General features: G+C 37.2%; 3 protein-coding genes across 3 annotated transcripts; 1 reads left to right on the top strand and 2 right to left on the bottom strand.

The window, feature by feature from the left end:
* Positions 1 to 341: 341 nt before the first annotated feature.
* Positions 342 to 4,746, bottom strand: LOC117792286 (transcription termination factor 2). The gene is made up of 5 exons (XM_034632350.1): positions 4,662 to 4,746; positions 3,716 to 4,602; positions 2,625 to 2,854; positions 1,537 to 2,590; positions 342 to 1,479 (listed from the first exon to the last, which is right to left on the bottom strand). The coding sequence occupies exons 1-5, from the start codon at positions 4,714 to 4,716 to the stop codon at positions 697 to 699; spliced, it is 3,009 nt and encodes a 1,002-aa protein (XP_034488241.1). The 5' UTR covers positions 4,717 to 4,746; the 3' UTR covers positions 342 to 696.
* A 660-nt stretch (positions 4,747 to 5,406) lies between these two features.
* On the top strand, positions 5,407 to 9,959 carry LOC117790853 (transcription termination factor 2-like). Its single transcript, XM_034630461.1, has 5 exons — positions 5,407 to 5,548; positions 5,603 to 6,588; positions 6,826 to 7,146; positions 8,119 to 8,979; positions 9,042 to 9,959. Exons 1-5 carry the CDS (start codon positions 5,485 to 5,487, stop codon positions 9,768 to 9,770), a joined length of 2,961 nt encoding a protein of 986 aa, XP_034486352.1. The 5' UTR covers positions 5,407 to 5,484; the 3' UTR covers positions 9,771 to 9,959.
* A 217-nt stretch (positions 9,960 to 10,176) lies between these two features.
* LOC117790854 (baculoviral IAP repeat-containing protein 5) lies at positions 10,177 to 10,949 on the bottom strand. The gene is made up of 3 exons (XM_034630462.1): positions 10,691 to 10,949; positions 10,451 to 10,630; positions 10,177 to 10,385 (listed from the first exon to the last, which is right to left on the bottom strand). Exons 1-3 carry the CDS (start codon positions 10,802 to 10,804, stop codon positions 10,254 to 10,256), a joined length of 426 nt encoding a protein of 141 aa, XP_034486353.1. The 5' UTR covers positions 10,805 to 10,949; the 3' UTR covers positions 10,177 to 10,253.
* Between the last annotated feature and the right edge of the window lie 4,483 nt (positions 10,950 to 15,432).

Genomic DNA, 15,432 nt, shown 5'->3' with positions numbered 1-15,432 from the left:
ATTGTATTTGTTGTTAATTATAGATTTAACTGAGAGAATTATCTCCTTTTTATTTGTAATATATATTGCAAACTTTAATTGAGGTAGTATCTTTAACATTAGTTGGAAAAATGTATACTAGGGTATTTATACTCCTCAGTGAGAGTTAAGGAAGCCATTCTGTGTTAGCTTAGCACATGACAAAAATCTTCTTGAGATACTTAAATGAGAGAAAGTAGAGTAAAATGATTAAGGACCAAAGCGAAAATTTTCATTTTGTTATTCATTTTTTAATGAAACATTTAAACTTAATTTTATGTCGAATATAATTTTAATCTTATTCTCTTTTTAATGGATGATACAAACATAAATTGATTAAGAACATATCTTTAATCTTATTCAGATTAAACGCAGATCAAACGCATATTGAATATTGTCCTGACAGAAATATCTGAAGTCTTTTATTTATAGATAGTTATGCTTTAAACGAGGTTTTATCTTTAGACTTAAAAAAAAATGGAAACTTAATTGATATTCTTCTTTTCGATTTATACGTGTGGTATATTCTATTACAGAGCTATTCTAGATTTTCGAAATTCGATATTACCAGAATATAGTACGAGTATATTCGAATATCGTCAGGTTATCGACGTCAAGATAAATATTAAAAATTATCTCATATTCTTTGGTGAGCATTTTCAGGAAGTCTAGATTAGCTTAGCACATGCCGAAAAGTTTTTTCATATCCTTCACGCTGAGCCCATTGCTGCTGGACTTAGGAAGTTGACTATCATGACTTAGGACCACATTGGATATTTCCATTTTGTAATCCTGCAGTGCCTTGATTCGCTGCTCCACCGTGTCCTTGCACATAAACCGATAAATATATGAGGTTTTCTTTTGACCATAACGATAAATGCGATCCTGAGCCTGACGCTCGAGCTGTGGATTCCAATGTAAGTCGACCATAAGCAAATGATTGGCCACATTCAGATTGAGTCCCACGCCGCCAGCTGTCAACGAGAGCAACAGGATGCGCTTGTTGTTGTAGAATTTATTAAATTCACTGAGCGTTTCTTTGCGTTGCATGGCATCCATTTTGCCATTGAAATCAAGTGTCTCGTGGCCAATGGAAGCCAAATGCTGCTTGATCACGAATAAGAAACTTGTCCACTGCGAGACGACAATGATTTTATCGTTTGTCTCCTGGAGCAGCTGTTTCAGTGTGAAAAATACCAATTTACATTTGGCAGACGCGCGTTCAAATTCAAATATCGGATTACTTGGACGGAGTAGCTTCATGGCCGTTTCCATATTTATTGTATCATCTTGTTTGTCATTTGGTTCCTCTGGCTTCTTATCTTCATCAGTTTTGACGCCTTTATTGTCGTCTTGAAGTAAATCTTCCTCCAACCTTTCGAAATTCAGATCTCCAGGCTTCTCATTCTCCACGCCGTCTTCCTCATCACTTTCGGACTCATCCATTTGACCAGACAGCATCTTTTAAAGGAAAAGCGTTAAAGAGATGTCATGTTTGATAGAACAAATCACACTTACCTTCACCATGAGACCAGGATGACAGCAGAATTGTCGCAGTCGCAGCAGAAGAACCAATATAACAATGCCTTTGACACGCGCCCGCGGATTGTAGCCAATGGAACGCAGGAAGTTTTCATACATATCGTGATATTTACTGTCAATTTCATCGACAATAAAGTTGGGCCTACCATGATTAGCATAATAGTAAAGATCTTCGTTGTTCTGTTCACGTTGCCGGAGAAATTGAGCAAAGATCTTTACGGATATGGCGGAGAGTATTTTATAGACACTTATTTCTGGCGGGGAGAGGATCACATCGATGAGCTTTACATGCAATGGCGGCAATGGAGGCATCTCACCAGATGCCTGCAGTTGCAACTTGGTCCGACGCAGCATTAAAGGCTTGATAAGGTAACTCATGCGACGGTGACCGTCGAGGCCTTCGTTGAGGTGGCGACGCCACTGCTGCAGATCCGTAAAGTTTGGAACATTTAGGAATTTAAGCAGTGCAAAGCAATCCAAGGCGCGATTCTGAATGGGCGTGCCGGTTAGCGCCCAATGGCATTTGGCCTTAATGGCGGACACGGCCTGACAGCAGGCGGTCTTTGTGTTACGTATTATATGCGCCTCATCCAGGATCAGACGATCCCACTCCAAGCTGAACAGCCAGGAGGCGCTTCCAAAGCGAGTATACTCGGAAACGGCAGTGCTATAAGAAGTGATCACCATGTCCATGCGACGGAATTTCGACAGTTCAATGCAACGACGACGATCGGCTCCATGATAGATATGTACCTTGAGAGCATTCTGATTGACCTTGGTGACAGCCTCGTCAGCCCATTGAGACATCACGCTCATGGGACTGATGACTAAGGTGCACGCGCTGTTGTTCCTCCCAGGATTCGATAACAGGAAATCTTCTTCCTCATCGTCATCTGCCTCAGGTGGCAGATATTCCCGCTTGGGAGGCAAAACTGGATGCTCATCCTCGCTGTCGCTATCATCAAATATACGTATGCGCTTCAATGGCGACTGCTGCTTCTTGTGGAGTTGCAACTGTTGCTCAAACGATCTTTTATAATCAAATTGATTTTTAGCAACTGGATTTTTTCTGCTTCTTCTTCTCATTGCTAGCCAGGATTAACGCAATCATGCTCAACGTTTTCCCCAAGCCCATGTCGTCGGCCAAGATACCGCCACTAATTTTCTGACTCTCGCGCCACATCAGCCACCTGAGTCCCACCTCCTGATGATGCAGTAACGACACCGTAAGCGCCTTCGGCTGTCCTGCAAACTCCGCTGCGCTGGGCGGCGGTCCTTCCGGTTGAAAAAGTGTCTGTAATCAAAATTAACTTTTGTCAACAAATCCTCCTTCTACATTAAGTCGTAAAATAATGCTTGGTATAGTTTAAATCAGGGACAGTAACTGTTATAAGTTCTGCAAATAAAAATGACCACATATCAATTATCTTTAAATTTGCATTCAAGAGTTATTTTGAAACTTTTATTAAAGAAAGCGAAAAAGTTAAGTTACTTTCAAATATTTAGCAGGATATCAATTCGAAATATAAGCGTTAGAGTTTAGGTTATATTGGTTTCTTAAAGTGAATGTTTAAAAAAAAACTTTAAAATATAATCTAAAACTTTTTAATTTCAAAAGAGATCTATTTAATAAGATCAATATTAAAAATTTGAAAACGAAGCTAGTTTAAAAAACGAAACATAACTGAATTTAATTTTTGGTTGACACGAAACTAACCATTATACATGAATCCGTCTCTTAGTACTACAAGTATAACATAATTTAATTAATTAATAACTTCTACCCACATCCATAACTTTGATCTACCTTCCTATCGAAATACTTTTTCATATGAACCATTTAACAGTTAAAAATAAAACTTTTTTCTTATTTGATACCACACACAATGAAACTCCCGGATTGCTTTATTTATTGTCTTATGCATGCTAACCAAATTTAGTTAAAAAAACACTACTATATCATATAGCTGTCATAGGAACGATCTGTCGAAATTAAATACAGTGCATCTGCAAGAGTAACAAAGATAGCCTTTCTTTTTTGATTTTATAGTTAGTTGATCTTTCGATTTTTAAACTTTGTAGCTCTGAATTTCTTTCTACACTCGTGTTCTATTTTTACATTGTACCATTCTTATTTTCTTTCTTTTGTACTCACCTTTAGGCCGGATATAATGTTGGATTTATGTTGATAAAACTCGGCCACCGATCCCTCAGCCTTATGGCGATATCGATTGACGCCCGCATAGAGATGTGCCCAACTGGGCTTCTCATCAGTTTCCAACTGAGTTTCTTTCTCTAACTTATCCGCATGATCTTGATCTCCTGTTCTCAGGTTATCCATATATTGCGACATCAGTTCGAGGCGTTCATTCAGCTTGAGCACTTCCTTTTCAGCTTGGAGCAGCTCTCTGTTATCCTTGCCTTGGCTTTCCAGTTTTACACGTTGCTTTTCAGCGGAAATCGTCTCCTGGACCAGCGCATCGAAATTGTCCTTCTCTCTGTCGTAAATCTCTTCGCTCACATAGATGGCATTCTCATCGCTCGCATAGTCAGCTTTAAGGCCTGCTTCTTCTAGTAGAGATGGACCTGGTTTCTTCTCGTTAAGTTCACTCTTGCAATCTGCATAAGACGGCGACGGATTGTTCTCATCTTCTTTCGGCTCACCTTTGATCTTCCCAAGTGGACTATAGTGAGCATTATCATTATTGCTGCCACCGGGGCATATTGGACTGTCGGGAATTTCCACAGCTGATTCATCACCTTTCCTTGCTGCAAATGATATGCAATTGGGTTCATCCTTGATATCTAACAATATACAGTCATCTTTATCAACATTATTGCTGCCACCGGTATATATTGGACTGCCAGCAATTTCCACAACTGATCCATCACTCTCATAGCTAGTGCTTAAGCTATTCCTTGCTGTAGAGCACCTTGGTTCATCCTTGATCTCTTTCAATAAACAATCATCATCGTCATTCTTAATGCGGCTAACGTATATTTGGCTGCAGGGAATTTCCACAACGGAGTCATCGCTGTCACCTTTTAGTTTGATAGATGTTAATGTTAATAATAACTTTAAAAAACGTAATAATACACACTATCAAATATCTCGCAAACTGTTGAATTAGCATCATGAGAAACTCTGCTCTGCATTTGCTTGAGCAGTTGCGGCGAAGCTGCATCTTTTTTAAAATTCTTATATTATTTATAGTAAACGACAAATTATTTCAATAATTTAAAGTTACCTTTTACTTGGGACATTGGGCGAGGATACTTAAAAAAAAATACAATACAGAAACTCGAACGAATTTCGCAACTTTCAAGATAGAACACCCGGTTTCTTTGTGCTGGTCCAAAGGCTGCCACCCTGCAGAATTTACCGATATGGCAGCTTGTTCTAATTTAATAAAAAAAAATTCAGTTACAACTTTGAAAATTCAACTAAATTGGAATTTTTCTTAATTTTAAAGCTTGAATTTTTTAAGTTTGTGCGAATTTTTGTTGGAATTTTCTAAATTTTTTGATATATTTATTTTTTTTTTAGAATTGAATTTTGTAATTTCTCTCCCCGAGAGGTGACGACCTTCAAACCTTTATTAAAATGTTTTCCGTAATTTTATCCAATTTCAAGTTTTTTCTTTTCATCATTTGATAATAATTTTATTAAGCTATTTCAAAGTTATTGAATTTTGAAATTTGCATTCAATTAAATTTAAATTCTGTAGCGCTGCCAAGTTGCGAGAACGTGCAAAAATCTAAGAATCGATAGCATTCGATATTTTTTTCTGCATTTATTATTATCCAGGTGGCAGCCTTATCAGAGTAGACATTTTAAAAAAATATTTACAGCTACTTGAAATGAAATAAATTCGCGCGTAAATTATTGCTTGTAGCGTCGCTGCCTTTCGCTTAAATGTAAATATGTACAGCAACAGCGAGGAGTACGATAGCGACGAGGAGGAATTGGCCGCAAGTAGCGCTAGAGGTGAGACAACAAATGTGACCACTAAAACCAAACTAAAACTGTGATTTTTGTAAGGTGGTTTCGCAAGTCGCAGTGACATCTCTGGTTTTAGTGACAGCGAAGATGAGGAGGAGGAGGATGAGCTCGATCAGCGTGGTCTGTCGCCGCGCACACTGATGAGTATAACGGGTGTGCGACCACTGGACATGAGCGATGATTCCAGTGAGATAGACTACAGCGATGAGGAGCAGCCTGGAGCCGTAAGTCCAGGCAATGCCAGTGCGGATGAAACGTACGACGAGGATGTGGAACGCGAAGAGGCGGCGGCAGAGCGCTATCGCCGGGCAACCGATAATGACGCCCTCTCGCCGTATTACTCGACCCAATTTGTCGAGGATTCGCTGTTCCCGACACTGTCTCCAATCGCTGAAAAGCAGCAAAAGCACAGATCACCCAGAAACGATTCATCTGACAGTGATGTGCTCTTATTAAGCAATAAGAAGACCACCATTGAAATTCCCAGCAGCTCCGACAACGATGATAGCTACAAGGAGAATGTATTGGCGCCTCCAACTCGCAATCGCAAATCTCGAGACAATTCGCCACGCAGTGGAGCAACTGCTCCAAGGGTCAAGCCCAGTAAGTTGGTGCAGCCCACCATTAAAGCTGCAATCAAGAAGGTAACGCCTACCCAGAGAGTGTCGCCTGATTTCTATGAGAAGGAGTCCAAAAAGTTGAGTGACTTACATGGCGAGCTGAAGGAGGCACTAAAGATGTACGAGAAGGTGTCTCACAAGCTGCCCGACAAGGGTATACAGATCCGGAAGCGTGTCGAAGGATTGCGGCAGGACATTGACATTAAATCAAAGTATCTGCAAGGTCTTAAGGTCAAAGAGGAGATGCCTAAATTAAAGCTAACCAAGGCAAAGAAATCTGAACAGGACACGCCCGACTGGGATCAGCTGTCGGCTGGAGTGAATCGTATACAGCCAACGAATGCAACCGCCAAAGGAATGGCCACATTCAATGCACAGAAGGCACTCACTTTGGATTCCCTCAAGGTGCGTATGTGGTGTCCATTGTTTCCCTATTATACTCCTTCTATATGATGAGTTTGTCTAGAACGGATATCTGAGATGCGTGTCTCAACTGATGGCGCCTGGGCACGAGTTACTGTGCGGGCGTTGTTCAAGGAGCACGTCCTGATTAGAAGTCGCACCATGCTAAACTGAACAAGTTACTTAATGCGAATCTCTTGGTTTGAGTTAAACCTTCATTAATGCCTTTACTTTTTATAGGAACTGCACGGATCACTGAAGAGTTGTCCGCGGGCTAATGTATTGGCCAATGATCCACCTGGGCTAAAGGTAAAGTTAATGGATCACCAGAAGCATGCGCTGGCCTGGATGACATGGCGCGAACAGCAGCGTCCATGCGGTGGCATCTTAGCCGATGATATGGGTCTTGGCAAGACTCTAACCATGATAGCCCTTGTGCTCGCTTGTAAGACTCGCCAGGGAAGCGGTGCTGGCGCCAATTCCACCAGCAGCGACGAGGAAGACGAAGACAGGGCCAAGAATCGCAAAAGCAACGGGGGCTGGAAATCAAAGGGTCGCAAGGTCAGTTAAAGTCAGAGGTCGCCAATATAGCTCAACACTCAACACAAATAAACAGTATTAAAAGTGACTTATTCAGTGCCACAAAAATCGAAACCATCCGAATATATCGCAAAAATGTATGGAGTTTTGGGAGAGTTTCGGTTGGTTTCGCTTTCTGTGGTCGTTGCTCAAGCAATATACTTTTTATTAACACAGCTCTTTAGTTCCAGAAAATATTACTTTTTTTTAAATTAAAAATTAACACATGTTTATATGTTTATTCAGTTTTTTTCTGTTCCCTTTAGACATACTCGTAACCTTAACCTACTTAATTTATTCGCATGTATTCTTTGCATGAACCTTTCCGAATTTTCTATCCTGGTTACAATAAACTTTGTCGGGTTTTCAGCTCAGAATCTGCTCTTCCCAATATTAAAAATGTTATTTTTAACTTGATAAAACTACTAATACTTATTGAATCGGATCAATTTTATTTCCGTTTTTTCTGTGTTTTCCTCAATCCTTTAATTCAATTGTAAAAATTGATTTATTTTCCAATATTTCCCACACTTATTATTATTATTTTTGTTACTTTAATATTTATTTTGCTTTTACTTAAAATTTTTGTAACCTAATTAAATTATTAATTTCAAATCATATTTCCAAATTTAATTTTTCTATCAATTGATCCTTTGTCGACTGCTCCTAGTTAACTTGAAATATATTTAAAAAAATGTACAAAGTATAACTATCAGCCGATAAATATGTTAACAATTAATTTAAAATTTTAGAAAAACCATTACATTGTTTTGCTTTTGTAAGCAGATGTTTTTTTTATTTATTGTACAAAAGTGTTATTTTAAATTGTTACTGCTCAGACACTTTTGGAATTTTGTTCAAAAACAAATTGGAAACAGAGTCAATTTTGCTTGTGCCTTCTGGTTAAATTTTCGATAGATTCCAGTTTTTAGCTTAATATTTTTTTTTTTATAGGCGGCTTACAATGGTGGCACATTGGTGGTTTGTCCCGCAAGTTTGCTGCGTCAGTGGGAGGGTGAGGTCAGCTCAAAGATGTCGCGTCCACGGCTCACTGTATGCGTCCATCATGGCACTAATCGAGAGACAATGGCTAAGCAATTGTCCACATACGACATGGTCGTCACCACCTACAATCTAGTGGCACGAGATGTTCCGAGTAAGGGCGCACTGTATGGTGTCAAATGGCGGCGCATCATTCTGGATGAGGCTCATGTTGTGCGCAACCACATGGCGCAGTCATCGCAAGCTGTCAGTGAGTTGCGGGGCAAGTTCCGTTGGGCACTCACTGGAACTCCCATTCAGAATAAGGAACTTGATGTTTATGCACTATTGAAGTTTCTGCGCTGTTCGCCTTTCGATGATTTGGCTACATGGAAGACGTGGATTGACAACAAGAGCAGCGATGGACAGGAACGTCTCAATCTGCTGATGAAATCATTAATGCTACGACGCACCAAGGCGCAACTCCAATTGGATGGCAAACTAAACAATTTGCCCAAAAAAGAGATTCGATTAATGGAAATGAGTCTTGATACCGATGAGATGAATGTATATCAAAGGGTTATGACCTACTCTCGCACATTATTCGCCCAGTTTCTGTTCCAACGTGCTGAAAAGGATTCCGATTCGAACTTTATTAAAGATTCACGCAAGCCGACATACAATCAGATTAAGGATCCTAATGGTGCCTATTTCAAGATGCACGAGAAATTCGCGCGCATGGCTGGACAAAGTAAGGAAGTCAAATCACACGAAATATTGGTCCTTTTATTGAGACTCCGTCAAATATGCTGTCATCCTGGACTTATAGATGCTGTAACTATATGAATATTATTTTAAATATATCTGGTTATATGCTCAAATGAATCCTTTTTTAGATGCTGGAGGACGATGCTGGTAAAATGGATCATGGTGGTAGGAATAGCTATACACCGGAAATTGATCTGTTGGCGCAGCTTAAAAAGATGGATATCAACAACAATGGCGGCTCCTCACGCCGCTCGTCCGCCGGAGCTGATGAGGCACGTCTGGCCAAGGCATCACAGAATGTATTGAAGCGCAGCAACCCTGTATTCAATCTGAAACGTCCATCTTCAAAGATGCATAAGGTTATGGATATTTTAAAGACATCCGTGCTTAAAACGAAGGATAAGGCAATCGTTGTTTCCCAATGGACATCGGTGCTTGATATTATGCGGGACATATTGCAAAGGGAGAAACTAGTTACATTGTCACTAAATGGCTCCATACCCGTCAAGGATCGTCAGAGTATTGTCAATGAGTTTAACGATCCGCGCAATCCAAAGCGCATTCTGTTGCTATCCCTGACAGCTGGTGGTGTTGGACTTAATTTGATTGGTGCCAATCATTTGATACTGTTGGACCTACACTGGAATCCACAGTTAGAGGCCCAGGCCCAAGATCGTATTTACCGCGTTGGCCAAAAAAAAGATGTGATCATTTATAAGCTGGTGTGTGTAGACACCGTCGAGCAGCAGATAAAGGCTTTACAAGATCGCAAACTGGAACTCGCTGATGGTGTACTAACGGGCAAAGTTAGCTCCAAGCTTTCCATTGATGACCTTAAAGGTCTCTTTGGAATGTGAAGCCACATATGTTTAGTTATTTATTTACTAGTTTTAATTCAATTGCTGTGAACTGAGTTTTTAAGTGTTTTTTTAATTCTTATTTTAATTTTGAGTTAATTTGCCAAATTTAATCTTACTTAAGTGGAGTTTTATACATATAAAATAAGAATCTTTTGTTAATTAAATTAAACACTAAAATTTGATTAGAGAAAATAATTGTTTCAATGGAAAAACGATAGTTTGGTCTATTTGCGGCTAAATAGTCGGTTAATTTAATATACCTTAACATGAAGAATACGTTAGGTTTCAAATTTAAACGAAAAAATGCTGCGATTTTTGTACAGTGACAAAAGACAACAAGAAACAGCTGGCAACTTGCCGCGTTGCCAACTATAAAGTAAATGAATTGCGCCAGTCGACATTCGTCATGCAAATGTATTTCAAACAAGGAAATGTATTTTGATAAGTATACATAAAATTTAAATGCTTATAAAATTAATACTAAGGCTGTTTGCATATGAACTCGTTCACCTTGGTTTCATTTTCCTTTATGAATTTTGTTTTAAAATCCTTCGTATTCTTTTCTATATTATTTTTGACAGCAGTACCAAAAATTCTGAGAAATTGATCTACCTGTAAGCAATTATACGAGTTAATATCATAGATAGATGCCATTAGTTTCAGCGTACAGTACTTACTGTCATATCTTTTTCTGGGCACCCCATTTTAACGAATTCACACTGTGGCGCATGTTTTAGATGCTCCTTCCAGGGATCGTCCTCCGACTCCCAGCCGTCAAGCGTTTTGCCGCATACAAAACATGTAGCTGTATCGTTCTCGCGTTTTGTGCCCGTCCAGTAGAATCCCGCCTCTGCCATCTACACAATAGTTGGTTTATTAAACAATGTTTATTGAAATAAATATTACATTCTGCTTGCCTTTGCAATGCTGCATGCTGAGCTCGCAGGAAAGGGCCAGTCCTCAAAACTCTCAACGCGACTCACTTCTAGCACATGGAGCTTGCTAAATGCCTCCAACTTTTTGTCGTTCATTGCAGTAGTTGCTCAATCAGATCTTTTTATTAGAATTGTATTTTTTCTCACACAAAAAACAACAGGGCTTAAGCGGAGCGCGTCGTTTTTGACTGTTGTCAGCAGCAGTGCTATGAAAGGTTGCCACCTGGTCCAAAGGTTGGCATTATTTACGTTTTCCGATTTGGCAGCATGTACAATTTTAATCAAATTGCAAAATTGGCTGCATCCAAGAAAATGCACCTTTTTTTTATTTTTTCTTAATATTGGAGATATAGTTTTTTTTTTCGAATTAAATTTGTAACTTCTTCCCCCTTGGGACCATTTTCATAAAAATGCTATTTTTCGGATGCTTTCCAGCCAGAATCACTCCCTTTTTTCCTCAAAAAAGTTGGCAGCACTGATGTTGAAATACTTTTTTGGCTCAAAAGGCTGCTACCCAGCTAAATTTTCTGATCTGGCAGGTCTTACCATTTTAAAATTCATTCAAATTCGAATTAAAATTTTTCATCAAATTATTAATTGATTGCAAAATTTTTGGTAATGAACTAAATATAAGTATACATTTAAATTATGCGCCGTGGCTATTTCTCACCGGAACCGAAATTTAACTTAACATAACAGAAGCTACGATAGCAATAACATACGAGTGTTATTAACAGTGATATTTCATTCCTGCAATGATATCTATCGATTATTGAGATCGATATTGCGTGCTAAAATTATCGATAGCTCGATACATTAAAATATCAAATATTACTTTTTGAAATAGTTGCACAAAATTGTTCAGTGGTATTGAAATTTTCTGTTTACACCGAGTATCAATTATTCAAATAGTCGACCAAAATAAAGAAATATTTTCACACATCTAAAATTTAAGAATAAATTGTGAATTTCCGAAGCACTCACTTCCATTGCATCGTTGGAACAAACACGATTCCTCATGTCATTGCCCGAAGGCTGCTGATAGCATATCACCATATCACACATTCCCCTGCCTCCCTTTGGTCAGTGTGCGTCGCTGCATTTACAATTTGCGGTTGCCGAGCTACGTATGTACGTGTGTGCAGCACAGGAGTTGATTTGGTTTTTATTGGATTTAAGCGATCATCGTTCAATTTATAGACATCAAATGGCATTTTTACTGCCAAGCCGTTTGGACTTTTATGCATTTGATTTGGATACAAATAAAAAAAGCAAAATAAACACACACAAGCAAATAAATTGGATTTTGTTTTGCCATGCAAATTTGTTGCTTCTATCAGCTGAATTTAACCAGAACTTCGTCTCTTCCGTTTTTTAATCACGTGGATAGCTAAACCAAAACTAACTTGTGTGTGGCATGTTAATGAAGCTGCTTTGTTAGTTCAAACTACGCCGGAACTCACAGATACACAATGGACAATCGAAGGCGTCTAGACGTGGGAGTTGAAACCGGACTTGACAGTTGGAGTTGAAAGTGGTTGTATGTAGTATACAATGTACAACAATCCTTTTGTGCTTGAACCCTTGATGTCAGCTGTATCAATATTGTTACAGTTCATTTTGTTTGCCCTCTATAAATAAAGCATTTTATGCAGTTCCCAAAGCATCAGCAGCGCCAGCAGCGGTAAAGCATATCATCCGGGCTGTTTGCTCTTAAAGTGGGACCTCCTCCTGACCGTATATACTCGTAAATTGGCGTGTTTGTGGGCATTGCCCATTCAATTGGCATTGGCAAAACAGTTTTCCAGCCAGCATTTCTGCAGGCCAACTTCATTCACCTCCAACTTTGCATGCAACCTTCTCAATCCCCGTTCAATTCCCCACTCCCAATCTGATATAGAGTTCAATTCTAGGAGCTTTAGCTTAAAGTGCATCAGTATCATTGATAATTTATGCTGGGCAGTTCCAGAGCCATGAGAAAACCTATGACCATATCATATAAAGCATTTAATTCTAAATTTTTACTTAAGCTTCTTGTGGTTTCAATTCGATTGCAAAGTTGCATTCAATTAAATATAAACTAAATCTGGACTGACAGAAGAATTCCATTCATTTGATATTGTATATAATTGTGTTATGTGTGTGTGTTACATGTATTATTCTGATAAACTTAATGCATACTTTATTATAGCCGACATTCGCAGAGTACTGCGAATAACTGTTATGAGAAAAAAATGTTTTTTTTTTTTTTTTATCATTATTTAAAGACTTTAATTAATATCAACGAAATTTAATAATTACCTACGATTTCAAATATGGAAAATTAAAAACATTTAAGATAATATATTTTTATTTTTTAATTGTTTTATAAATTTTTTAATCATCAATTAAAATCCCCCAAGACTTGTATAAATTTTCTCACAAATTAAAGCCATTAAATACTTTTATTTTATAAAATAAGAATTATTTCTTGCAAATAAATGACATTAAAGACTTTTAAATTTTGCAATCAAAAATTAAAGTCGTTAAAAACTATAACAAAAAATAAGAATCATATTTAAATTGATTTAACACAAAGAATTTTTTTTTTTATTATTCTTTAATGGATATTATATAATTAAAATCTGATAAAAAGTTGAAAATATAAGTTTATTGGCTAATAACAAAAAATTTGATATATTCCAATTAGAAATTGCATTTGTTTTTATAGTTGAGTTCTTAAGCTAAAATTATTGATCAATATTTATTGTATTCGTTGCAATCGATATGACTATGAATCTCTATATGACTATCGAACTATACGACTACCACTTTTACAAACCAAACGCAGATTAAGTGTACTTTAAAATTTTGGCTGGCTGGTTTCTGCCAAGTAAAAGAGTATTTGTTACGATAACTAGACACTTATGAAAACAAAACAAAACTAAAGGACAACTCTAAAACTTCTTGGAAAAAACCCAAGCTAGCGAAAGATAAACAATTGAGCCATTTAAGCAACCTGAGTTCCTAGCTTTAGATTGTATCGTTTAAATTGTTTGCTTGGTCAAAATACAGATTCCTTTATCTGAATCTCCCCTAAAAATTAGGGACTGGGTAAAGAACTGGGGCTCAGTTCAAATCGGACAAATGCGAATGAAATTTGTACGCGTGAAGCCGTGTGAAAGTTGTTTCTGCTGCCGACGCAGTCATAAATAAATAAAATTCTACTTATAAAAATGTTCATGTATATTTATGTGTGTGCGAATGCATGACTGTGTGTGGCACACAATTTTGCGCATTTTTTTTATTATTATTTTTTTGTTTGCTATTTTTTTGCGCTTTCAAAAAAGTTTGAAATGAATTACTTAAGCTGACGGTTGGCTTCGTCTTGGTGGTTTCTTTTCTCATTATATTTTGGTATTGTTTCCAAGGATACCCTCCAATCGTATCTTAATACGTTATTAAAGATTATCTTTGATCGTTGAAGATATAACAGCATACAATTAAAAATGTGTAACCAAACTTTATAAAATATTCATAGCATAATTTAAATGAAGAAATTTTTAAGAGTAGTTAAATGTCGTTGAGAGTAAGCTTTTCGTTTTCTGTCATAATTTTTTCCTTGTTAGTTGTTAGCCAGCAAAAGTTGGCAAGATTTACGTTTGCAATTTGCAGTAGGAAAAGAAAAGGCCAAAAAGGGGCAAAGGCAGCACATCAAGTGCAACACGTTGTGACTTAAGGCAAGACTAGAAATAAGGACGAAAACGTGAACGAAAACGAAAACAGGAACAAAGAATTGTGCCAGTAATTTTCAAGCTATTAATTTATGAAACTAATGCGGGCACTTTCTGACTATAGAAGATTATTATACATAAAAGTTGCATAAGTCGGCCACAAGTTTCATATAATAAAAATAAGGTTAGGCTAAGTAATAACTGATCACTGTAATAACTAAGTTACACAAAGCTTCTATATAAAAGTTAAAGATGACAACCTGAAAGATATAGTTAGGGGTAAATTATGTACATATATATCTGCGGATATTAAATGTATCCCAGGTAAATAGTCGTTAACATCAATTACAGATTTTCTTTTATGCTTTAAATAAGTTTTCAAACATTTGTAAAAGGTATACATTCAGTTAAATTCTAAATCTATTCTGAAGACTCCTTTAGAGTTGTTTTATCTAAGACTTAAGAATTACTGCCTTAATTACTTATACCTTATAGTAAAACCTCTATGCTTATGTAATTAACCAGCAATATTTATACTAACTTACTTTTGGTCTACCAATGTTTTCACAAAATTAATACCCGCCAAATATTTGAATTTTATATTTTAATCTACATTTTCAATTGTTAATTGAAGATCTTTCAAAAATTTGAATTTATGTTGAATTTAAATGTGTCGACAATTAATAACTTATTTTGAAATCTTAAAAACTATTACTCTTTTAAATTTATAATTTTTCGTCTGTAAAGTAAAATTAGTCTAGTTAAGTTTAAAATTCTATTTATTTTTTATCTTTGCATATTTTTGTTTGGCTTTCATCTGTTTGTGTTTTGTGTCAACTTTTCAGTTAGACAAGTTGGCTAAGAGCCCTGTGCATTCCCAACCAACTGTAACTAATTGGAATATTTTTGCCTTGACATGCAGCTTGGATGGGATATGCTCTAGGATACTAGGATACGAATATGTGTGTCAGTTTCTCCCACAGTTGGCAAAATCTAACTGCTCGTAGATGC

This window comes from Drosophila innubila, assembly GCF_004354385.1.
Source record: "Drosophila innubila isolate TH190305 chromosome 3R unlocalized genomic scaffold, UK_Dinn_1.0 2_E_3R, whole genome shotgun sequence".
Lineage (NCBI taxonomy): Eukaryota > Metazoa > Arthropoda > Insecta > Diptera > Drosophilidae > Drosophila > Drosophila innubila.
Note: the sequence above shows the minus strand (reverse complement) of the source record. Positions and strands in the feature narration are given on the sequence as shown.